The sequence below is a fragment of the Coregonus clupeaformis genome, unplaced genomic scaffold (assembly GCF_020615455.1).
Source record: "Coregonus clupeaformis isolate EN_2021a unplaced genomic scaffold, ASM2061545v1 scaf0234, whole genome shotgun sequence".
NCBI lineage: Eukaryota > Metazoa > Chordata > Actinopteri > Salmoniformes > Salmonidae > Coregonus > Coregonus clupeaformis.
Genome location: NW_025533689.1, coordinates 1 through 26,699, shown reverse-complemented (window position 1 = coordinate 26,699; position 26,699 = coordinate 1). Strand labels below are relative to the sequence as shown.

Below are 26,699 nucleotides of genomic sequence, written 5' to 3'. Positions count from 1 at the left end.
AGGTCAAACTTTTTGAAAAAAGGCGCAAAGCAAAAAAAACATTTTGTGCCTAAATCCCATTGAGAACTTTTCGAACGGGAGATGAATGTACCGAAATGAATCGGCAGAAAAAAAGACAAAATGGAGTAGAGGGTTGACTAGCTCACGTTGAAATTCAACGTGACTTGTGGTCTTGGAACAGAACCAAGACAAAACGTGATGCAATACCAACATGAGAATGTGTCACATTCAAAAGAGCTGGGTAAATGGGTCCCCTGTGCCAAGATATTTTACTTAGAGAGAGGACAACTCTGGCACAGTGCAACAAGTAGTCTTTGCGCGCAGTTCGAATCTTACAACTGAACTTCAAAACTTTCTTATAATGAAAACGAGGTAGGAAATCTATTGAAAAACTCATAAAAAATGTGTTGGTTGATTTCAAGAAAGTAGTCTATACCAAGATTATTTGTATTGCATGACAGATTTTGCATTAGCCGACACTCTTAGAAAAAAGGGTTCCAAAAGGGTTATTTGGCTGTCCCCATAGGAGAACCCTTTTTGGTTCTAGATAGCACCTTTTTTTCTGAGTGTATTGAAGAATGCAAGGCCAGGATGCGCACTTGTACCAAACCTTTGTGTCATTGGATGAAATTGATTTGAAGACATCAGGAATCGACTGATTGCATAAAGGTGTTTTCCTTGGGCATGGTCCAGTTCAATGGTCCAGCTCCAAAGACACGATTGTTATGATGATTATCACGTGATTAAGTCTTCTGGCGGTAGGACGTCCTATTGCCTTATAGTAACAAACAAATCATATAAGGGCACAAGGGAGCGCAATAACTTGGAGCTTTTAAAGTGATATTAGTTTATCGTGGGCAGTGAAGAGCATCAGTCTATACTTCGGTGAGGCGCGTCATTTTTGACCCAGCATCAGGAATCGCAACATTATTTCAGAATTGAGTGCATAATTGGATGGTAAGAGAAGTGACTGTCACACATTGGCAACATTTTAGACGTTTTGGTTATTATTTTTCAGACTTTGCAAAGGCTAATCATAGGCAAATCTGTGCTGTTCGGGTTTTAGTGACAATGTATATATTTTTTTGTTGCATCTCATTGACCAACACCTCATAAAGTATGCGAATGTAACTGCGTCATCTGTGCTTTATACTTCTGCTGTGTTATCGTCAAAATAAGGCTAACGTTACTTTGAATCTATTTTAACATTTGGCAATGATATCGAGTGCCGTACTCCTAAAATGTGGCAGAGTTTAAAAGTGTATCTCATCTTATCTCCTATTTGGAGAAGTTGGGCAGAATTATTATCGGAGGTTGGGATTGTTTGTGTGGGTCTGGGGACTCCAGAGAGTTGTAAATGATCTAGTTACCGCGCCCACTTTTTCGACGCAAACAACTTTCACTCAAAGGAGGTGAGCTGTTGCTGAAGAGGGAATGACAGTTTATATTCGTTTAGAATAATGTTTTTATGTTCATGAAAATATGTTACTGGAAAGAACGTATTTCAATCAAAGGATTTAACGTAAAACTTGTTTTCAACCCACTTTGAAAATAGTTTTTTATTCACTGAACAGACTAATAAGAATTTTGTCAAAATGCGTCATGAACGCAATGTAGACTATGGGCATCTTTGGCATAGTAGGCCTAACCTATATCATACTAGGCCAACTATACACTTTATGATGATGCTTCATATAAGTTATTCAGTATCTATAGCTAGAGAGTAACGAATATAATGTAAAACTCACAGTTTTAGTCTGTACATTTGTTTTAAAACAGTTGACAGGCCATTGCGCAATGCTTCCCTGGCTCTCACCCCTGTTTTCCTCAAGATTCTTACACTCTAAAAAATGCTGGTTAAAAACAACCTAATTTGTGTTATTTGGTAACCCAGCACAAGGTAAATATTGGACAGAACAAATGCTGTATTCTTTCTTGAATAACCCAACATGTTGGGTTGTTGGATTACCCCAACATGGGTTATTAATTTAGTTTTTATTCACATTCAAGCTGGGTTGACTAGTTACTTTTGGCCACCCGTGAGAGTAAGTGTCATTCCTGTTCATCAAGTTTGTACACTGCAAAATAAAATGTTTTTGAATATTTTAGCATATTACATATTTTAATATAAAATGAATAAAAGTATTATTTCCATATTGAAACAAAGTGCTAACTATCCCAACATTTTGATACATAGGCTCTTGAGGAACTCATACACTTGTGTAAGCCTCATTAAAGCTATAAAACTGTCAGTGTTCAACCTTAAAATGGGATAACAATTAGTGATGTGACAAATGGGAAACATTTCTTAACGTTTAAACTGCTATTTTTTTTATCGGTTTTCCGTTAAAACGATAAGAAAATGCATAAAATTCCACGTGAATTCACAATGCAGCTGCACTCACGGTGTGTCCTTTTCAGATGGTTAAGCATTACATCTGTACCTCCATTACTGTACCTCAATTCCACCTCGCAAAGTTTGCATTTCCTTCTCATTTAACTTCTCAAAGTATTGCCATACAGGACTTCACTGCTGTTGCTTGCCGTTCTCTGTCATTTTTCTAACTCTTAACGACGATGACATTGTGGTGGAGAGTCGACTCCAAAATAATTGATTCCTCCACTCCTTGCATGTTGACTCTCATTTCTCAGTGCAATATTCGATTCCACTAGGAATCGACTCCTAAGATTCTGTAATTTTGGAACGGAGGAGACTGATTAGTTGCCGTACTTCCGAGAACGCAAACACTTGCGTCTTTCATAGCGAGCTAGCGAGGGATGGAGAGAGAGGGGAGGAGCACAGTATAGGCAGGTCAGCCACCAGGCAGACAGAGTCCAAACTGTGCACTAGGCCTATCTTTGGCAATCAAAAGCTGTATCTCGCAATAGAATGCTGTATCTCGCAATTTCTTGGATTGCAATGTCTCGCCACTTCAGTAAAGCAGGGCCTATCATCAATGAATAGGCTACAATATTCTACACGCAACAGACTGAAGGCTGAACACAAACTCTCATCATTAGCGGAGAGAAAGTGCCAGCGAGCCAGCACGAGGGAGAGAGGGGAGTGGGCAGGCAGAAATGTGCGTATATGTCTTGGTAATCTGTATCTCGCAATGTCTTGTCTTGCATGCCTCGCAAATTAACCAAAGTTGCCTAAAGTTTGTCTCTTCCTCTCTGGTTTTATTTAAATGACTTAACTTTCCCCAGGCCTTAATTGCCTATCGTCTAGATGTCCATAACATGGAAAATAATATGTTTTGTGATAACTGCACAGTGATTTCTATTTTGTAGGGGAAAAAACTAAAAAACATAGTTTTTCATTTAGGGATTTTTCTTAATGTTAAAGATCCCAATTTCATTGAAACGTGTTAACGTTCACACCCCTAATAACAATACAACAGAACAGATGACATTTACTATCACGGGTGACCAAAAATAACTATCTGAAAGCCAGGTCCCTACTAGGCCATGCCTCCAGTCTTCTGATTTGACCCGCTGGGTCATATTTCAATAACTCAGCATCAACAACTCAACCTTGCTCTTTTTTAAGAAAACAACCCAACTAAGTGACCCAATGCCTGTAACCCAGCAGTTGGGTCATCCAAGCAACCCAGCAAGTTGAACATCTAAAAATCTTATTTTACCTATTTGATTCATACATATATACAGTACCAGTCAAAAGTTTGGACACATTTACTCATTCAAGGGATTTTCTTTATTTTTACTATTTTCTACATTGTATAATAATAGTGAAGACATCAAAACTATGAAATAACACATATGGAATCATGTAGTGACCAAAAAAGTGTTAAACAAATCAAAATATATTTTATATTTGAGATTCTTCAAATAGCCACCCTTTGCCTTGATGACAGCTTTGCACACACTTGACATTCTCTCAACCAGCTTCACCTGGAATGCTTTTCCAACAGTCTTGAAGGAGTTCCCACATATGCTTAGCACTTGTTGGCTGCTTTTCCTTCACTCTCCCGGTTGACTCATCTCAAACCATCTCAATTGGGTTGAGGTTGGGGGATTGTGGAGGCCAGGTCATCTGATGCAGCACTCCCATCACTCTCCTTCTTGGTAAAATAGCTCTTACACATCCTGGAGGTGTGTTGGGTCATTGTCCTGTTGAAATTCAAATGATAGTCCCACTAAGCCCAAACCAGATGGGATGGTGTATCGCTGCAGAATGCTGTTGTAGCCATTCTGGTTAAGTGTGCCATGAATTCTATATAAATCACAGACAGTATCACCAGCAAAGCACCCCCACACCATAACACCTCCTCCTCCATGATTTACAGTGAGAACTACACATGCGGAGATCATCCGTTCACACACACCGCGTCTCAGAAAGACATGGAGGTTGGAACCAAAAATCTCAAATTTGGACTCCAGACCAAAGGACACATTTCCACCGGTCTAATGTCCATTGCTCATGTTTCTTGGCCCAAGCAAGTCTCTTCCTCTTATTGGTGTCCTTTAGTAGTGGTTTCTTTGCAGCAATTCGACCATGAAGGCCTGATTCACACAGTCCCCTCTGAACAGTTGCTGTTGAGATGTGTCTGTGACTTGAACTCTGTGAAGCATTTATTTGGGCTGCGATTTCTGAGGCTGGTAACTCTAATGAACGTATCCTCTGCAGCAGAGGTAACTCTGGGTCTTCCATTCCTGTGGTGGTCCTCATGAGAGCCAGTTTCATCATAGTGCTTGATGGTTTTTGGGACTGCACTTGAATAAACTTTCAAAGTTCTTGACATTTTCCATATTGACTGACCTTCATGTCTTAAAGTAATGATGGACTGTCATATCTCTTTGCTTATTTGAGCTGTTCTTGCCATAATATGGACTTGGTCTTTTATTAAATAGGGCTATATTCTGTATAACACCCCTACCTTGTCACAACACAACTGATTTGGCTCAAACGCATTAAGAAGGAAAGAAATTCCACAAATAATATTTTAAGAATGCACACCTGTTAATTGAAACGCATTCCAGGTGACTACCTCATGAAGCTGGTTGAGAGAATGCCAAGAGTGTGCAAAGCTGTCATCAAGGCAAAGGGTGGCTATTTGAAGAATCTCAAATATAAAATATATTTTGATTTGTTTAACACTTTTTTGGTTACTACATGATTCCATATGTGTTATTTCATAGTTTTGATGTCTTCACTATTATTCTACAATGTCAAAAATAGTAAAAAATAAAGAAAAACCCTTGAATGAGTAGGTGTTTCCAAACTTTTGACTGGTAGTGTATATATATTTTTGTGTGTTTTAGTTCAATTTGGCTGTTTCTTTGAGTTTTCTTTATAGATTAAAGTCTGAAAAGGTTGTCCATCTGATGCATAAAACCTAATGTTCACAATGTGGAATAATGGTTTCTATTACTCAAGCGCATTTCTTTGTATGAGGGGGCTGGCATTTTGATGCAGACGTTTTATAGTTGCCTCCCAGACTCTGTAAAGTTTGCTCAATCCCACGATTCTTTAGATAAGCCAAGGCGCAGAAATGATTCACTGCCTGTCTGGTCAAATCAAATCAAATCAAATCAAATTTTATTGGTCACATGCGCCGAATACAACAGGTGCAGACATTACAGTGAAATGCTTACTTACAGCCCTTAACCAACAGTGCATTTATTTTAAACAAAAAAAGTAAAAATAAAACAACAACAAAAAAAGTGTTGAGAAAAAAAAGAGCAGAAGTAAAATAAAGTGACAGTAGGGAGGCTATATATACGGGGGGGTACCGTTGCAGAGTCAATGTGCGGGGGCACCGGCTAGTTGAGGTAGTTGAGGTAATATGTACATGTGGGTAGAGTTAAAGTGACTATGCATAAATACTTAACAGAGTAGCAGCAGCGTAAAAAGGATGGGGTGGGGGGGCAGTGCAAATAGTCCGGGTAGCCATGATTAGCTGTTCAGGAGTCTTATGGCTTGGGGGTAGAAGCTGTTGAGAAGTCTTTTGGACCTAGACTTGGCACTCCGGTACCGCTTGCCGTGCGGTAGCAGAGAGAACAGTCTATGACTAGGGTGGCTGGAGTCTTTGACAATTTTCAAATCAAATCAAATCAAATCAAATCAAATTTTATTGGTCACATGCGCCGAATACAACAGGTGCAGACATTGCAGTGAAATGCTTACTTACAGCCCTTAACCAACAGTGCATTTATTTTAAACAAAAAAAGTAAGAATAAAACAACAACAACAAAAAAGTGTTGAGAAAAAAAGAGCAGAAGTAAAATAAAGTGACAGTAGGGAGGCTATATATACAGTAAAATAAAGTGACAGTAGGGGAGGCTATATATACAGGGGGTACCGTTGCAGAGTCAATGTGCGGGGGCACCGGCTAGTTGAGGTAGTTGAGGTAATATGTACATGTGGGTAGAGTTAAAGTGACTATGCATAAATACTTAACAGAGTAGCAGCAGCGTAAAAGGATGGGGTGGGGGCAGTGCAAATAGTCCGGGTAGCCATGATTAGCTGTTCAGGAGTCTTATGGCTTGGGGGTAGAAGCTGTTGAGAAGTCTTTTGGACCTAGACTTGGCACTCCGGTACCGCTTGCCCGTGCGGTAGCAGAGAGAACAGTCTATGACTAGGGTGGCTGGAGTCTTTGACAATTTTGAGGGCCTTCCTCTGACACCGCCTGGTATAGAGGTCCTGGATGGCAGGGAGCTTTGCCCCAGTGATGTACTGGGCCGTACGCACTACCCTCTGTAGTGCCTTGCGGTCAGAGGCCAAGCAGTTGCCATACCAGGCGGTGATGCAACCAGTCAGGATGCTCTCGATGGTGCAGCTGTAGAATTTTTTGAGGATCTGAGGACCCATGCCAAATCTTTTTAGTCTCCTGAGGGGGAATAGGCTTTGTCGTGCCCTCTTCACGACAAAGCCTATTCCCCACACCTTTTGTAGTGTGGTTCCTTCCCATTCACTGATGCTGATAGTGGGTAACTGACTGTTAACCTCTGGCGGGTAAAACTGTATTTCAAGGAGGCAAAATAATAAGAAAAAAAGATCTAGATGTTTCTAACTTTGATAAGAAAGGTCAGAAAAGGGAACTTTTGAGGGAAGTTCTCATTATAGACTGGGGAAAGACTCAGCAAGGCAACTCTGACCAACCTAACAGGTATTTATTTAAGCAATTCAGACTGTTACATGTGATCTATTGAATATTAATGAATATATTCTAGACTTTAGCAGTTGTAATGTAGGCCTATACTGTATAATGTTTTACTTGTTATCACTTTTTGAATTGAATTGCTGTGGGGAATTATGTGACTTTGAACCTATTAATTAAAAAAAAGCTGATCAGGGCCCGTATCCACAAAGAGTCTCAGAGTAGGAGTGCTGATCTAGAATCTTTCCATATGGTTAATTACTAAGTGGGTAAGGTAGGGAATGTGTATTTGATCAAATAAAATTCAACGATGCCCCAAAAGGGCCAACACTGAACAGAACAGGCGTTCTGTGTGTTTAGTGTGTGTTGGTATAAGTGTGTGTGTGTTTGTGTGTAGCCTAAGCCTAAACCTAGACCACACAAATAGTGACCTGGGCCACACTTCATAGAAAAAAGAGACACCTCACCTCTAACCCTCTCCTCTCCCTTTCTCTCTCAGGGACATTGCGATGGCGTCATCATCATTATCGTCTGACGTGGCCATGCTGGTCTGTGGGAGTGTGGAGGAGCTGAAGCGGAGGGCCCAGGCCCCGGTGAGGAGGAACCTGTTTGGGCCTGTGGACCACGAGCAGCTGCAACAGGACTTCCAGAGGCACCTGTGTATGAGCGTGGAGTCAGCCAACAAGCGCTGGGACTTTGACTTTAACACCGGCCGGCCGGCCGCCAAGGGCGCCAGCGTGGAGTGGGAGGAGATGAAGTGCCAGGATGTGCCGGTGTTCTACCACAGCTGCGTGGTGAGGAAGCCGGTGATTGGCATCGCCGGGTGGAGGGCGGAGAGAGAGAATATCAGGCTGGCGCGGGCATCGTCTCCAGGGTCGTCCAGCTGTGGAGAGGAGTACCTGGAGGTGACCACCAGGGAAAGCTATAGGATCCAGAGGCAGGAGAAGAGGACGGCCAGTCAGAGGGCAGGAGCAGTCAAACGGAGACAAGCCGCCATAACAGGTCAGTGTCAATGAACGGGAGAGCTGCTGCACTTTTCCCCCCTTTTTTTCCTTCTATTGGGCTTCATACAAAAATCATACGAAAAAAGGCAATAGAGAGTTAGTAGTATACACATTTTTTGACACAAAATAGTGAGTCCAGAGGTTAACTTGACTATCATTATAATGATAATATAGTAATTAATACATTTGTATATTTTTTTATTATTATTATTACAACCATAAGCCCAGAGGTCTTCATTTAAAGAGAGATAATATAAGTTTACAGGTTGTTTTGAACTTCATATGAACCTGTTATTAACCGTTGAGTGACAGCGGTGAATACCTCAGTGTGCTGCCAAAAGCACTGTATGTTTACTATGTTAGGAACAGGCCTTACAACAACACTGTGTTACCTATGATATGTTCCCAAACAGTTTATAAGCCTTGATGAGTGCGTCCCAAATCGCACCCTATCCCCTAAATCTAGTGCACTACATTTGACCCTATGGGCCCTGGTCAAAAGTAGTGCACTAAACAGGGAATAGGGTGCCATTTGGGATGTAAACATTATTTCCCTGATAGAACATTACTGGGAATGGGAATTAACACCTGCTCTCTCTCTGCTGGTCATCCACAGAATTCTTTGTCGTGAAGAAGAGGAGGGCCATGCATCACAAACGGTCCTCTCGGCAGTAAACACAGCCCAAGAAAGAGCACCATTCAGTGGGCACGCTCTGTTTGGAAATCACCTCATTAAGATGAATATATAATTTCTGCAGATTTTTGTAGTGACTCTGATGGTCAAAAAGCTCATAGCTACAATATGTCTTAAAAACTCCTGACAAACTCTGTTTGTTATTTTCCACACAAGGAAGCTAACTAACGTCCTCTCAGAGTGAAACATCTCTGAGTGGAAATGATGGATATGTTTGTATATATATTTATATATCTGTATTTCATCTATATTTTCTAAGCTTGTATGATTGTCTAAGCTTTAGATTATACTGTGAAATAATTCAAATGCATTCATCAGGAAAAAACCTCAATGGCTCTGGTGTAAGAGACTTCTTCCAACAGAACCCTTGGTATAGTATTTCTTAACTCCCAACCACCTCGGCCCATTCTCTAACAACCTCTCTCAGAGTTTTGATAAGAGGAGTTCAACTATTCCTGACCTCACTCCACATGTAGTATTCAGTTTCACCACGGCTGTAAAAGTATCAGCCACACGAGTAAGAGGCCCCGGGGTCACCTCAGGTCAAATTGGCAATGTGACCATGATTAGCCTAGGGTGCAAAGGTCAACGGTGAAGTTCCAGCACTTAGGCTATCAGGCTGTGCCTGCATTGGTAGGGACTTATTTTTTTAATGATAATGATACATCTTATTGAGTAATAATATTTCTCAATATATGTCTATTATTACGGTATTTTTTAAATTCTTAACAAGATACTAAATCGTCATATAAGCTTTTTGGTTTGAGTATTATTACAGAGTGATATAAGGTGTCAGTAGGCAAAAAGCTTAAATTAGCTTAAGTTAATTCTGAAATGTTGTTATTATGGCTGACATACACTTCACCGTTGGCACCACCGTCTCTGTAAAATGTGTCTAAAATTTCAGTACAAAACTGAATAAAATAAAAGCCCTTTTAAAAAAAGAATCTTATTAAGGTAGTAAAACATATTAATGGAAACTGTTTGGTAACAAAACTGAATATATCTTGTATGTTTGCTTTGTTGGCTAAATCCTTTTAACAATGTAGCATTTTCTACTCTTGTCTTTGTATAATGACAGCCTCTAGGTTTTGAACACGGCTCTTTTCTGTATGAAGGGAATGTAGCATTGACATTATTTGGACTAATGGTGTTGCAGTTCACAAAAGTACATGGATCCTTAATGCATACGGAACATTCCAAGTTCTGTCAGTAAATGATTATTTTTATGAGGAGCTGAGCTGTAACACATTTATATTGCTGTGCTAAATACTAGACTGTTGTGACAACTGAAGCAGTTGACCAAAAAAAGAAAAAATATATTATTTGTGAGTCATCTGTAAGCATTGGCTTGAGTCAAGGGACATAGCCATAGAAATCCACATGCCTTAAGCATCTCCAAATACATCTCAGATATACCTGTGATTAATATACAGTATCACAGATTTATCCATTGGCATTACATTCCAAACATTATGTCATTCATTCTCCATAGCCAGAGTCACATCGCAATACTGTAAATAATGGTGGCAAAAATAGCAGTCTTACAGGGAGTGCCTGTCCCTAAATGTGTCATGTTTGAACAAATAGCCATAATCTGGATTACCTACCTCTTTGAGCGATTGACAAAAAAGTTAAAAGAATAGAAAAAACATTTACAAAATAAAAAATGACAAACAATTCCAACATATTTGTTGGAAACTACAGGAGATTTAAAAAAAAATCTGTTCATAGCTGGTTCAGTGGGATAGCGGGTACAGACCATAGGCTTTAGTTACACATCAGGTAAAAGAGTCAGTGTGTCAGAGAGATAGGCCCATTCCAGCTCAAAGCAGAACTGAGGAAACTCAAGACCTCTGGGAGTCCTGGGCTTTGTTATCTCTAGCTCTCTGGCTTGCTTTGCTTTGACTGGTTTCCCAGAACTAGACAGAATTGAGGATAGGGGGCAGGGACTTTATTAATAGACAGCAACAGAATTATGTCCGAGACCCTGAATCAAAGAGGTTCTATTGCCAGAAAAGTGGCCTGTGTTCTAGAAGGTTTTTGTCTGGAACCATAGAGGTCCTTATAACACTCCCCTATTGACTTGCCAACTGCTGTAGAGAGTAATGTCAACAGAATGTTTTTATTTCCGTTTACACACTTCACCTCACAAATGGAATCGATTATCCGTTTTTATTTAATAAAATTGTATTGTGTTTTTATTGTTCTTTTGTGTGTTTGGACTTGAGTCTATATGTGTATGTTGGTTTAATGCGCCTGTCTTTCAACGTGTTCAAAACAAAACTTTAAAAGTCTGTTAACTTATTTTTAGCTATGTATCTTGTTTTTTGTAGGGAAATAATTATAAATGCCCTCTCGGTAAAACTAACTGATTATGTGTATTGTTGAACTGTCTTTGCACTAAAACATTATTGACAAGATAATTCTATATTTCTGATGTTATAGAGCTACTCTCATGGGAGGGGAAATGTTCAGAACAACCAAACATTCACTGCTGAACTGGGACACAGACTATGGGCTATCATAGTTTGGGTCGGACACAAAATGATAAATAGATATTAGGTGCTTCTTGGTATTACAACAGTGTTAAAACAAGGTAATACTCAGCCTTAATATTACTGACTGTACTGGTTTTCCCAGAATTCCCTTGGCAAGCGAACTGTGATAAGTTAATGATCATAGATCTGTATAGAGCTACTGGGCTGCTCAGTCCTGCATCCCCCCTGGCCAACAGTGTGTCCCACAGTGCCAAAAGAAACTTCGCTCTAATTCAACTGTCTATCGCAGGTATATCAAAAATAGTATTGTATGCCTTATATGCATGAGTGGATAATATCCTCATATACGTTTTTGATAATAATGATTAATGTATGCAAAGTGTACAATGTAATTACATGGGAACAGAATATTAGCTTTGATTTGGTTTGGTAATAGTTTGAAAATGAAATTACAAATTTTGAAATTGTGAACATTTCTGTGGAAGACTCAATGATTGGTTTTTGGTGCACTGTTGACTGATGTTAATTTGTTACAGTATGTTTCAGATTATTAAAGATGTAAATAAATGATATAAATATACTACAAAGTATTGTTTGTTTAGACTGGTCTTCATTCATAATCTGCTATGTCCTTACACAATAATATGATCTTCAGTGTCAACAGCTGGAAAATCTAGTAGGCCTACTAATTCTACACATATTAAGTCTACTAATTCTATTAGGCCTACTAATTCTACACATATTAAGTCTACTGATTCTATTAGGCCTACTAATTCTACACATATTTTTATGGTATTTATGCCTTAAAGGCTCCTCCTGGTGGTTCTGAAGTGACATAATACATCTGTAACAGGGTTGAGCAGAATTTATCCGCTACTCCTGTACAGGATGTCTATCCATTTAGTAATTTACTATGAAAGTCCTTCTGAACAGATCCTCGTAAATTTGTGTCAATTTTATATGTGGAAATAAATAATCCTGCCAAGTATGCTAATTCAATGTTCCTAAATGCTGCTTTCATTGCTTTATGAGATTTCCACAAAGAAGTCAGTTATGTGAATACAGTTTAGGTCATTGAAGTTCAAATTCATTGAGGTGGCTTCCCAAAATCTAGATTGTGCCTACTGGACTAAAATGAACTTTTAACTGAGATTACCCTATATCGTAAATTCCCTTGGGAAGAATAAAAGATCGGAGTCAACAGTTTCGAAAAAATCAATTTGCTTTTCTTGAAACAAACAAAACAACATAGGCTCATTAAAACATTAATTTAAAGTGCACATATGGAAAACAAACTTACATTTACCACAGATTAAAAACATACATTCGACAATGATACAATTAAATACACATTCCATTTAATCAAGTTTAGCCGGTCCTGGACCAGCTGAAATGCACTTGTGGCCTTGGTTAAAACCACTACAGTAATTTAGCAACTGATCCCAGTCCAACCAGGATAACTATTTGTACCGTTTTTATTTATGTACCTACAGTAAATAAAATCAGTATACCCCTTTAACTCATTTTGATAAGACATGATGTGACAATATTTTTTATACATTGATGTAATCTTACTGTTCTTTAAATAAATAAATCCCTTGAGGAAACTATTTCAGAGGCGTGCAGTTAATGTTTACTGACCGTTAAGACTTAAAAAAGCTGCTTAAAAACTTTATCTGCAAACGTACCGTTTACACTGACCACGTTTACATTCACACCAACATTCCGTTATTAATCTGGGTACTCAAGTATCATGGGTGTCGTGTGATCAAACAAATCACATCAAAAAGTAGGCTACCTGTGCAGTTCGATCCACCATAATCCCATAATAATTTATTTTACTGATACTCCGTACTGGATTGTATAGCCTACTGGCAAATTTCACCCCTAATTTAGCCAACTTTCTGTTCATAATTTCAGACATTTGGTAGGCCATTTGTTTGTCAACTATAGTTAGATACATGCAGGTTGTCTTCTGTCATAACTTGTTGCCCCAGAAGACTAAATAAACTAGTGCTCACCAGAATAATGTCTTACATCGATAGAATGAATGCATTAGTAATCTAGTTAACATCGGTAAAATTGTATTTCATTTAGGGATCGGGGAGAACAGTGGAAAGATTCCAAAAACAGTGGAAAGTTTGGTCCTGTGCAAAATGTTCAAATGTCATCAGTTTGACCGGTTTTAAGGAAATGAAAAGCTGAGAAATACGTTTATGATAAGACTTAAATTTGCCTTGGGTGCATATTTTGTGTGGTTGAAATACTGTCTGCTTGCATAACAGTGTCAAAGATAACACATTACACACACACTCGCATTTTCTGAAGAGATGCCGAAATAAATAAATCACATTTCTCCACTCCTTTTCCCGAGACAAAATTAACATTTGTTGTATCATTTTCCTGCAAGAAATGCATAATTCAGCAGGAGTTAATATTATATTACGTTACATGTGAGAGGTTATAGGCCATATTTCAGTTACTATTTAACCCATATGAATTTAAAATGAGGAATATTCTGTTTATTAATCGGCGCAGGGATACTCGTGAGCGGAATATCAGAAGTGCATGTAAACAGCTTATCCCGAATAACACCTTATGCGGGATATGAGCTACTATCCAGAATACTGTGCGCATGTAAACGTGGTCACTGACTACAGTATGTGCTACAGGTAATGACTGAAAATCCACCAAGTGGACGTGTGACTGTGAGATCCTAAGAGTGAGTGATGGACTTCGTCTTTGAAATCTGATCTCTTCTAAGAGCAAATGATCAGTTCCAATCATTCTATAAGAGTAATCATTATACACTCCAGTAAACAGGTAAAGGAATTGGAATGATTGACAGCTGCTTGGAACTTCCTATCTCAGACCACAAACATTGAGAGGGCCCTGCCCCCACTCGTAAAAGGTGCTGAAGTAATATCTCTAAAAAACGCATTTCAGACCAAATATATACATAGATTGGACATACACATTCATAGACATATTGTACATACATCTACAGTAGTGATCAGTGGACATAGTCTGATTGACTGACAGGCAGTAGGCCCCATAAGGAAGGAGTAGGAAACTACATTGTCCCATTAGGAAGGCTTCACAGCTGGTGTGTCCGTGCCTGTCTGTCCCTCCACATGGCCCGAATCTCAGTCATGATCAGCGGCAAAATGAAGACTATGCTGCCCCCTGTCTGTGAGGCAATCACATAACAGGACCAAATATGTCACAAACAGGGACAACACAGTACCTTATGTAAGATGCTCCTGAGGAGAATTAGTGACTAATTAATGAAAGGCATGAACATTGTCTCACATTATGGATTAGACAGATGATCTTACCATGACTATGAAGAAGTAGAACACACACATCCAGCCCAGTTTGCTCTCAATCAGAGATACCAAGTACTGAAAGACAAGGTCAAAAACTCAACATTAAATCACTGGAAAGCACATATTTATGTATGTGTGTGTGTGTACTTTCTCGGTCTCTAGTGTGTGTTACCTGTCCCGCTGCAGCTCCAATACTCCCAGTCCCGTCCACTATGCCAGTGACGGTAGCCAGAGCCTCCTGACTGCCCCTGAGGGCCTCCTGTCGCCCCAGGTCTGCAGAGATGGCTGAGCTGATCATGTTGGACGGTCCTCCTATGAAGAAACCTGTGGTGGCCAGGAGAGCTGCATTCACCACCTGGTCCGGAGGAGAGTCTGAGGGGGGACAACACAGGGTCAATTCACATGTTTTTTGTGGATTGTGTATGACAGGGAGGGATGTGGTTCTATTTTAATTTTTTTCATCAAGGGCTCCCCTTGGTGGTCTAGAATTGACATAACACAATAATGAAAATTTTCTCTCTGACCTAAAAAAATCTGGTTGACTATTTCTTAAATAAATGGCCTGAATAACATAGTGAGATGTTTTGGGATAGAAAAAGGAGGAAGGCAGATGAAAGAAGGAGGAGCACTCACGGCTGTACCCCACCAGGGCTCCCATAGCCAGCAGCAGACTGACGGCTAACACTGGAGCTCTCTTCCCCATGCAGTCGGAGATCAGGCCCTGGATCGTACCACCTAGGAGAGAGAGAGAGAGACAGAGAGCAGAAGATTAATGCACAATTTCCTGTCCCGTCTTAAGGGGTCTACACAGTCCACACAAAATGGAGCCGATGGAGGTCCGTTTGCGTCGAGTTCCAAATATTCAGTCTCACAAATGTACATGGAACTACGTAGAGAGCGATGCAAACGGACCTTACTCTGCATAGCTAGCTAGGATGTTACCACATCTAAACCGTAGTCAACGACACCAATGCCAATGTAATTAATATTAACCAGTCAATACAGCTAGTGTTAACTAGGCCTGGGCTGGAACACTCACCTATGATGCCCCCCACGTCGTACCACACAGAGAGCCTGTCGGCCTGGGCCTCCTTCCAGCCAAAGTTCCTGCTCAGGTAGAAGGGCAACCAGAAAAAGAAGGAGTAGTTGACCAGCTTCAGACACGCGTACGCCAGGGAATACTGGGGAGAGAGGATGACAGTCACCAGTTCCTGAGAGAGTCATCTCGGAAAGCCAGAACAAAAACCTTCATATCGTCAGATGCTCGATAATACAATACTTGATTTATTGGTCCATTTCCACATGTAAGGTTCTGGGAGGAGAGGTTGAGAGAAAGATACTAACGCAACTAGCGGCGTCTTCACCGCCCCTAAACAAAATTGTCAGCCAAAGAATAGAGATATTTAAACAGGGAGGGGCAGATAGCAGAGAGGCAGGGAGGATGATAAGATGATACACTTAAACAGGGAGGGGCAGATAGCAGAGAGGCAGGGAGGATGATAAGATGATAGAGATAAAGGAATTGACAAATACAGACATAGACAGGGAGGGGTGAATGAAAGAGAGAGAGAGCCAGCCAGAGTTAGAGAGATCATGAGAAAGAGACAGACAGAGAGAGAGATCTCTAGTAATATCCCACTCACAGGCAGCACCCCAGGCAGGCAGAAGGCCTGGCAGAATCCGATGGCTTTGGGTGTTTCCCCCGGCTCCTCTTCCCCCTTCTGGATGGTGTAGTACCCTCTGTCACACACCTCCTCCGATCCCTCCTCCTCCTCTTCCTCATCCTCTTCATCACTCATCAGAGGCCTGCGGCTGTCTGTTTCTCTCTCCACTGGACTCAGACCTGTTTCTGACTCCAAACACAGACCTGATGGGACAGAGAAACAACACAACTCTTCATCAAAAGAGTCATACAGTACATTATATGTGCTTTATATCATATTCCACATACATTACTACAACTTCCTCATGGGAAAATAAAGATTCATGCCAACAGAATTAATACAAACAATTCGATGACACAGAAAGGAGGATTTTTTTTTTTTAGGGGGTCGATCAGCTTTAATATTGCAGATAGATTGTAACTTCCATCAACGTAATTGTCTGCATCACTTCCAATCCCCCATATGTTTTTTTATCTCGCAAATATACAGTCGGAAGTTTACATACACTTAGGTTGGAGTCATTAAAACTTGTTTTTCAACCACTCCACAAATTTCTTGTTAACAAACTATCGTTTTGGCAAGTCGGTTAGGACATCTACTTTGTGCATGACACAAGTAATTTTTCCAACAATTGTTTACAGACAGATTATGTCACTTATAATTCACTATATCATATTTCCAGTGGGTCAGAAGTTTACATACACTAAGTTGACAGTGACTTTAAACAGCTTGGAAAATTCCAGAAAATTATGTCATGGCTTTAGAAGCTTCTGATAGGCTAATTGACATCATTTGAGTCAATTGGAGGTGTACCTGTGGATGTATTTCAAGGCCTACCTTCAAACTCAGTGCCTCTTTGCTTGACATCATGGGAAAATAAAAAGAAATCAGCCAAGTCTGGTTCATCCTTGGGAGAAATTTCCAAATGCCTGAAGGTACCACGTTAATTTGTACAAACAATAGTACGCAAGTATAAACACCATGGGACCAAGCAGGTAAGGACCTTGTGAAGATGCTGGAGGAAACAGGTACAAAAGTATCTATATCCACAGTAAAACGAGTCCTATAATCGACATAACTTGAAAGGCCGCTCAACAAGGAAGAAGCCACTGCTCCAAAACCGCCATCAAAAAGCCAGACTACGGTTTGCAACTGCACATGGTGACAAAGATCGTACTTTTTGGAGAAATGTCCTCTGGTCTGATGAAACAAAAATAAAACTGGTTGGCCATAATGTCCATCGTTATGTTTGGAGGAAAAAGAGGGTGCCTTGCAAGCCGAAGAACACCATCCCAACCGTGAAGCACGGGGGTGGCAGCATCATGCTGTGGGGGTGCTTTGCTGCAGTAGGGACTGGTACACTTCACAAAATAGATGGCATCATGAGGAAGGAAAATTATGTGGATATATTGAAGCAACATCTCAAGACATCAGTCAGGAAGTTAAAGCTTGGTTGCAAATGGGTCTTCCAAATGGACAATGACCCCAAGCATACTTCCAAAGTTGTGGCAAAATGGCTTAAGGACAACAAAGTCAAGGTATTGGAGTGGCCATCACAAAGCCCTGACCTCAATCCTATAGAAAATGTGTGGGCAGAACTGAAAAAGCGTGTGCGAGCAAGGAGGCCTACAAACCTGACTCAGTTACACCAGCTCTGTCAGGAGGAATGGGCCAAAATTCACCCAACTTATTGTGGAAGGCTACCCGAAACGTTTGACCCAAGTTAAACAATTTAAAGGCAATGCTACCAAATACTGAGTGTATGTAAACTTCTGACCCCCTGGGAATGTGATGAAAGAAATAAAAGCTTAAATAAATCATTCTCTGTACTATTATTCTGACATTTCACATTCTTAAAATTAAGTGGTGATCCTAACTGACCTAAAACAGGGAATTTTTACTAGGATTAAATGTCAGGAATTTGGAAAAACTGAGTTTAAATGTATTTGGCTAAGGTGTATGTAAACATCCGACTTCAACTGTACATACAGTGGGGAAAAAAAGTATTTAGTCAGCCACCAATTGTGCAAGTTCTCACACTTAAAAAGATGAGAGAGTCCTGTAATTTTCATCATAGGTACACGTCAACTATGACAGACATATTGAAGAAAAAAAATCCAGAAAATCACATTGTAGGATTTTTTATGAATTTATTTGCAAATTATGGTGGAAAATAAGTATTTGGTCACCTACAAACAAGCAAGATTTCTGGCTCTCACATACCTGTAACTTCTTCTTTAAGAGGCTCCCCTGTCCTCCACTCGTTACCTGTATTAATGGCACCTGTTTGAACTTGTTATCAGTATAAAAGACACCTGTCCACAACCTCAAACAGTCACACTCCAAACTCCACTATGGCCAAGACCAAAGAGCTGTCAAAGGACACCAGAAACAAAATTGTAGACCTGCACCAGGCTGGGAAGACTGAATCTGCAATAGGTAAGCAGCTTGGTTTGAAGAAATCAACTGTGGGAGCAATTATTAGGAAATGGAAGACATACAAGACCACTGATAATCTCCCTCGATCTGGGGGCTACACGCAAGATCTCACCCCGTGGGGTCAAACGATCACAAGAATGGTGAGCAAAAGTCCCAGAACCACACGGGGGACCTAGTGAATGACCTGCAGAGAGCTGGGACCAAAGTAACAAAGCCTACCATCAGTAACACACTACGCCGCCAGGGACTCAAATCCTGCAGTGCTAGACGTGTCCCCCTGCTTAAACCAGTACATGTCCAGGCCCGTCTGAAGTTTGTTAGAGTGCATTTGGATGATCCAGAAGAGGATTGGGAGAATGTCATATGATCAGATGAAACCTAAATATAACTTTTTGGTAAAAACTCAACTCGTCGTGTTTGGAGGACAAAGAATGCTGAGTTGCATCCAAAGAACACCATACCTACTGTGAAGCATGGGGGTGGAAATATCATGCTTTGGGTCTGTTTTTCTGCAAAGGGACCAGGACGACTGATCCGTGTAAAGGAAAGAATGAATGGGGCCATGTATCGTGAGATTTTGAGTGAAAACCTCCTTCCATCAGCAAGGGCATTGAAGATGAAATGTGGCTGGGTCTTTCAGCATGACAATGATCCCAAACACACCGCCCGGGCAACGAAGGAGTGGCTTCGTAAGATGCATTTCAAGGTCCTGGAGTGGCCTAGCCAGTCTCCAGATCTCAACCCCATAGAAAATCTTTGGAGGGAGTTGAAAGTCCATGTTGCCCAGCGACAGCCCCAAAACATCACTGCTCTAGAGGAGATCTGCATGGAGGAATGGGCCAAAATACCAGCAACAGTGTGTGAAAACCTTGTGAAGACTTACAGAAAACGTTTGACCTGTGTCATTGCCAACAAAGGGTATATAACAAAGTATTGAGAAACTTTTGTTATTGACCAAATACTTATTTTCCACCATAATTTGCAAATAAATTCATTAAAAATCCTACAATGTGATTTTCTGGATTTGTTTTCCTCATTTTGTCTGTCATAGTTGACGTGTACCTATGATGAAAATTACAGGCCTCTCTCATCTTTTTAAGTGGGAGAACTTGCACAATTGGTGGCTGACTAAATACTTTTTTTCCCCACTGTACATACATACATACATATACATTTCCTTTAAAAAAATATATTTCCCTTTATTACTTTCCAACCCCACCACCCCTTCCCTAATTGGAGTAAACTAGTGAACAACAATGCTTAGGCCTCTACTTCCAGCTTATACATACTATATACATTTTATGGACACAGTCAATTTTACAATAATTATATTTTGTTTGTTTTTACTCCTGAACTTCCTCTACCCTCAACCTCTCCGATCATTTTCATGATGTCCATCCGGTTTGCTTCTAATTGCCATATCTTTCTAACTGTGTTCTTTCACAAAAGCTCTCAACCTACATACACTTGGGACTAATAACAACTAACAACAACTAATAACAACAAGATAACTAATAATGTAAGCATACGGTGTCAATAATAAGTATATACAGTGGGGAGAACAAGTATTTGATACACTGCCGATTTTGCAGGTTTTCCTACTTACAAAGCATGTAGAGGTCTGTAATTTTTATCATAGGTACACTTCAACTGTGAGAGACGGAATCTAAAACAAAAATCCAGAAAATCACATTGTATGATTTTTAAGTAATTCATTTGCATTTTATTGCATGACATAAGTATTTGATCACCTACCAACCAGTAAGAATTCCGGCTCTCACAGACCTGTTAGTTTTTCTTTAAGAAGCCCTCCTGTTCTCCACTCATTACCTGTATTAACTGCACCTGTTTGAACTCGTTACCTGTATAAAAGACACCTGTCCACACACTCAATCAAACAGACTCCAACCTCTCCACAATGGCCAAGACCAGAGAGCTGTGTAAGGACATCAGGGATAACATTGTAGACCTGCACAAGGCTGGGATGGGCTACAGGACAATAGGCAAGCAGCTTGGTGAGAAGGCAACAACTGTTGGCGCAATTATTAGAAAATGGAAGAAGTTCAAGATGACGGTCAATCACCCTCGGTCTGGGGCTCCATGCAAGATCTCACCTCGTGGGGCATCAATGATCATGAGGAAGGTGAGGGATCAGCCCAGAACTACACGGCAGGACCTGGTCAATGACCTGAAGAGAGCTGGGACCACAGTCTCAAAGAAAACCATTAGTAACACACTACGCCGTCATGGATTACAATCCTGCAGCGCACGCAAGGTCCCCCTGCTCAAGCCAGCGCATGTCCAGGCCCGTCTGAAGTTTGCCAATGACCATCTGGATGATCCAGAGGAGGAATGGGAGAAGGTAATGTGGTCTGATGAGACAAAAATAGAGCTTTTTGGTCTAAACTCCACTCGCCGTGTTTGGAGGAAGAAGAAGGATGAGTACAACCCCAAGAACACCATCCCAACTGTGAAGCATGGAGGTGGAAACATAATTCTTTGGGGATGCTTTTCTGCAAAGGGGACAGGACGACTGCACCGTATTGAGGGGAGGATGGATGGGGCCATATATCGCGAGATCTTGGCCAACAACCTCCTTCCCTCAGTAAGAGCATTGAAGATGGGTCGTGGCTGGGTCTTCCAGCATGACAACGACCCGAAACACACAGCCAGGGCAACTAAGGAGTGGCTCCGTAAGAAGCATCTCAAGGTCCTGGAGTGGCCTAGCCAGTCTCCAGACCTGAACCCAATAGAAAATCTTTGGAGGGAGCTGAAAGTCCGTATTGCCCAGCGACAGCCCCGAAACCTGAAGGATCTGGAGAAGGTCTGTATGGAGGAGTGGGCCAAAATCCCTGCTGCAGTGTGTGCAAACCTGGTCAAGACCTACAGGAAACGTATGATCTCTGTAATTGCAAACAAAGGTTTCTGTACCAAATATTAAGTTCTGCTTTTCTGATGTATCAAATACTTATGTCATGCAATAAAATGCAAATTAATTAAAAATCATACAATGTGATTTTCTGGATTTTTGTTTTAGATTCCGTCTCTCACAGTTGAAGTGTACCTATGATAAAATTACAGACCTCTACATGCTTTGTAAGTGGGAAAACCTGCAAAATCGGCAGTAAATCAAATACTTGTTCTCCCCACTGTATATATAAACCCCAGTCGTACTTTATCAAATGCCTTTTTGAAGTATGCTATGAATAGCAGGCCTAGTTTCCCAGATTTTTCATAGTGTTCTATTGTTTCCAGTACTTGCCTTACATTGGCGATAATATATCTTCCATGTAAAAAACCTGTCTGATTAGAATGAATAATGTCAGACAATACCTTTTTAATTCTATGTGCTATACATTTTGCTAGAATTTTTACATCACAACACTGAAGTGTAAGGGGCCTCCAATTTTTTTTAATGGACTGGATCTTTATATTGTCCAGAAAGGAGGAAGTTGTTCAAATGTTTATTCTATTCTACTGAGCCATTTACTTTATGTTCGTATTCTTATCTTTTATTATCTCTTATTGTTGTTGCATTGTCGAGAAGGAACCTGCAAGTAAGCATTTCATTGTACAGTGTATACCATGTGTATCCTGTACATAGGACTAATAAAACTTGAAACTTGAAGTGAAAGAAAGTACAGTATGAAACAATGGACTGTAGCCCTCAGTGATCTTTCATAAATAACTATTTGATAGGGAGACAATGACAGACCAATGAGGGAAACTGGGCATTTGTGGACCCAATACTCACCCACTTCTTTAGGGGAGGTGAGCAGACCAAAGAACACCACCAACCCACCAGCAAACTGCAGCACTGAAGTGACCAGGAAGGCATACTGCAGAAACACAGCATAACACTGAGATGACTTGTATTGTGAATTGTGCTGTTCATGCTCTGTGCTTTCATGTTTTCTGCCCTGGGACAACAGATTTACTATGTAGCTAACTCTATGTAGAAAGAGGTTGAGAGAAAGACAACACCACATAACTTCACCTTTCTCTAGACAACAATGTAGACTTACTAACTAGACCATACCAGGTATTGTCTATGCTACATGCATGTCTGTTTTTCATCTAGACCTTATAAAAAGGTGAATCCCAGTGCAGATCTGTAATATGTATATCTGTGTGTGTCTGCACTCACCTCATATCCATACTTGAGAACACTGGATGCCAGGAATGCGCCCAGAATGTTCCCAACAGAGGCACAGGCACTCCACAGGCCAAACACAAAACCTCGCCTGGAGGGAGGAAGAGACATACAGCGGTTACAACACTCAAGAACATGCACAATACACACAACATACTCAACACAATACTCAATTAGAACCTTCTCTTCTAGAATAAAATAGAACCAAGAATAACTCAGTACACCACAGGGTCGTTCCATATGATTTCAATCACTTTCTGACTGCACACCTTTGATGTAAAATAGGGTCTCAGAATATGTAAAATAGGTTCCAAGCTACAAAATGTGGAAAATGAGTAAAATCTGAGTTCACGTGTTTTTAGAATATTGACGTTAATGCTTATAAAAAATGACTTTTTTATTAAAAACGTATTTAAAAAAAAGAAATCATAGAATAGATTGACAACCCTGTTTGTAAGCTGTTAAATGATCTCAAACTCAACTATTTATCTTTATAAGTGGTAAAGACATGGACGTCTCATGGTAGGGTGGGGTATTGTTACAGGTTTTGAGGTTGGACTTTAGCACGTATAGCTTGTTAGCACGTAGGGTGCACCGATTGGTGTCACCTTGTTAGTCAGTATGTGTTACACCTGTGCTGGTTGCCATCTCATTAGTGGGAAGGTGTTTCACCTGTCCTGGCCCAGGTGCTATATAAGAGTGGCTGGCCCAATGCTCCAGTTGTCTTGATAGATGCGGAGGGTTAACACCTTTAGTTGGCGCTCCCTATTTTGAGCTCTAGACAAACAATCCTTTATCGGATTTTGTTTTGCTCCACCTTTTTGGTTTACTTCCTGTCTTTAAGTTTGGTATGGGTTTTTCTTTTGTTTGCCTCTTCTTGGGCAAGTTTAGTGGGCGCTCATGGTGGGTGTCTTAGGTTTCAGTTGTTGTTGCTAGTCAACTTTCAGTGGACACGCCTGTGTCTTTCAGAACCTCTCCTAAAACCCCACCTGTTTCGTCTTGGTTGTTGGTCAGTGACTGTTAGTTCCACCCTTCTGTTTGCGAGCCATTTTTGGTTTTCTGGCTGGGGAACGTAACAGTATTGATATAACGTCTTTTTATACAGTATTTGTTAATGTCTTTAAACTCATGAGCTGTATGTGGGAGAGAGGATAAGGACACGCCATGTGTTATTTATGTCACTGGTGGGTGCCAGAAGGTCTGCGTGCCAAGATCGATTGGGGGCCACTTGTGCTAATCTTAGAAGGAGTATGAGATGGAATATCCTGGCTAGGGTGCCACACGATGCCATGTAGGGGGATCCTATTGTAGGAGATGAGTGACACTCAATAATGGTTGGCAACTGTTGGATGGAATGCATTATATAAACTGAGGTTTTCTATGTAAGTGATTCGGATGACAATAGGCTACACCCGTACCGCTTGTCATGTGAATCCAGTACTGTAACTATGAATCAACGCTCCATCTAAGTGTTTAACCATTCTCTTACATCCTGAAGTACTAGATACCAGAGAAACTCATAACAAGTATGCAAAATGGGTCAACTTTGAACACCTATTTCCTGAATGTTTTGGCATTCAGGTCCAAAACGTTACTTTCTGACCAATTTCACCATGGGTAAACATGTATGAAAGGTTTCAGGCAAATCAAAAGGGGTGTAGTCAGAAAGTGATTGAAATCATATGGAACGACCCCACAGTTAAAGCAATCTCCTAAGGCTACTGTTTGTAAAGACAACTTCTGATTGTTGACATTCAGGGAGCCTTACTCAATCTGTGTGAAAAATCTGCATTGATCAGTAGTGATAGGAGAAACAAATCGATACAGTTACAGATGGGGATATTCTTTTTGCGCTATTTTGCTGCACCTGCACCCAAACTCCAGTATTTTTCCTTCGTAGCTTGTTCTCCAACTTATTTTTAGGGAGCCCATTTATTTTCAGCACTTTTATTTCCATGACTGACCAAAATGAGTTTTCTCATGGCTCTCTCTTGTCCCTCTGCAGCAGACATATGGTGAGCAATATGTTTGGAACATCGAATCGCAATAGAATCTTGGGAAACACAATAAATATCGTATCGTGATAATATTGTATCGTAATGTCCCTGGCAATTCCCAGCCCTAATGATCAGTGTTGGAGTATACTAGTGTCATGGCAGAGAGAGTGATATGATACTCACCCTGACTTGCCAAACCAGTTCCCCATGACTGCCACCACACAGGGCCAGACAGCAGACTGCAGTAGGCCATTCAGAACCCAAAGGCCACAGTACAGGTAGATGTTATAGAACTGCAGCCACTCAGTCAAGGTACCAAACACAAACTCCTGGGAAGTGAGGGAGGGAAAAACAAAAAGGTTATATTAGAACACAATGAAATGTAATGGGATCAAAACACAGAATCTGCAGTATATATGACTATTGTAGTAACTACATTTTAACTAAGTACCTATTGTATACATCTGATGTAACTGTGTAGATGTTTATGAAATATAAAAGTATGTGCCCCACTTACCACTATGGCTGAACCACACAGACCAAAGGAGAGGACATATCGGAGGTTCATGCGGTCTCCGATCACTCCACTCATATATAGGCCCTGCATGAATATTGAACAACACACACGTTTACTTTGTCCTCCTGCTTTTACTATGCATCAGTGTGCTTGTTTCCATGTGGATAATATTCATGAATTAACATACATTAGTTTAATGTGCATATTAGGGTGTGGCAGGAGAGAGAAGTAAATCTGATCTGACTGATTAGGTTACATTGAGTCACTGTTGCTAGACTACCAGTCCCTCCTCCCTATGCCCACAGCTGGCCCTGACACTCACCACGGCGTAGGAAAACAGGAAGATGGTGTCAAGGACACCCAGGAACAGAGTGGCTTCATCGGAGTCTGCAAACAGGTTATTCTCCTCCCACGTCTGGAGGAAGATTCAGAATAGACAATCAAAGATACATACAGTAATAAACACAAAAAAAACATTGTCAGAGCAACTGAATAAAGGGATTTATTTGACCATTAGTATTAGCTGTCCTTCATATGATCATGTGCAGAGCCCTTGTCAGTAGCTCCACACGTGATAACACTTCCTCATCCACTACACAGTATATATTGTGGATTGCACGTGAAGAGATCACTAAACAAATACAATAGTGTAAACTCAGGCAAAATAGCAGACATCCAGGAATTTAGTCATTATATCTCTATATCAGAGGCCATAATTTAGGGGAGGCGAAAAGGGGGGATAAATCAAGGAAGTGAATCCACATCCTCCTGAGTACGTACCTCCCCGGGTGAGAATTTAAATGTTAAAGCATTTGTTGTTTTTCTGATGTCTGTGGACACCAAGAGACTTATGTTTCCTTTCCTTTGCCAGCGTACGAGACATTATCAGACGATAAGAGGAGATGGGAATATGACCAGTTTGGACATGGCCCCTCCCCCGGTGAGCCAGGCACAGGAGGTGGGAGGAGTGGACAGCACTTCCACCAGAACTTTAACTTCAACTTTGATGACATGTTCAGAGACTCTGACCTGTTCGGTCATAACCAGCACTCCCATCATGCCCATCACAAGAGGGCCTTCGACAGCCACTTCCAGGCCCATCAGGAGGCCCAGAACAGGCACAAGAGACACTTTCAGGGCTCCTTTGGTGGAGAACTCTTTGACGACGTGTTTGAGGACATGGAGAAGATGTTCTCGTTTAATGGACACACAGGCGGGGCAGACAGCCGGTTCCAGGGTAATAAACACAAAAAAACGTTGTCAGAGCAACTGAATAAAGG

At 40.7% G+C, this 26,699-nt stretch overlaps 2 protein-coding genes across 3 annotated transcripts; one reads left to right on the top strand and one right to left on the bottom strand.

The window, feature by feature from the left end:
• Positions 1-229: 229 nt before the first annotated feature.
• LOC121543679 (cyclin-dependent kinase inhibitor 1-like) lies at positions 230-11,910 on the top strand. 2 transcript variants are annotated; one of them, XM_041853777.2, is made up of 3 exons: positions 230-372; positions 7,621-8,123; positions 8,742-11,910. In XM_041853777.2, the coding sequence occupies exons 1-3, from the start codon at positions 362-364 to the stop codon at positions 8,798-8,800; spliced, it is 573 nt and encodes a 190-aa protein (XP_041709711.1). In that variant the 5' UTR covers positions 230-361; the 3' UTR covers positions 8,801-11,910. The 2 variants fall into 2 exon arrangements, with proteins under 2 accessions (XP_041709711.1, XP_041709712.1); XM_041853778.2 differs by lacking the exon at positions 230-372 and adding an exon at positions 432-957.
• A 663-nt stretch (positions 11,911-12,573) lies between these two features.
• LOC121543676 (sugar phosphate exchanger 3-like) lies at positions 12,574-26,295 on the bottom strand (the record flags this gene model as incomplete). Its single annotated transcript, XM_041853750.2, has 12 exons — positions 12,574-14,510; positions 14,659-14,724; positions 14,822-15,021; positions 15,283-15,384; positions 15,689-15,830; positions 16,293-16,516; positions 22,507-22,591; positions 22,900-22,996; positions 25,086-25,231; positions 25,420-25,503; positions 25,742-25,834; positions 26,200-26,295. Coding segments are annotated over 12 exons (1,428 nt in total), but the record flags the coding sequence as incomplete, so codon positions are not given.
• Between the last annotated feature and the right edge of the window lie 404 nt (positions 26,296-26,699).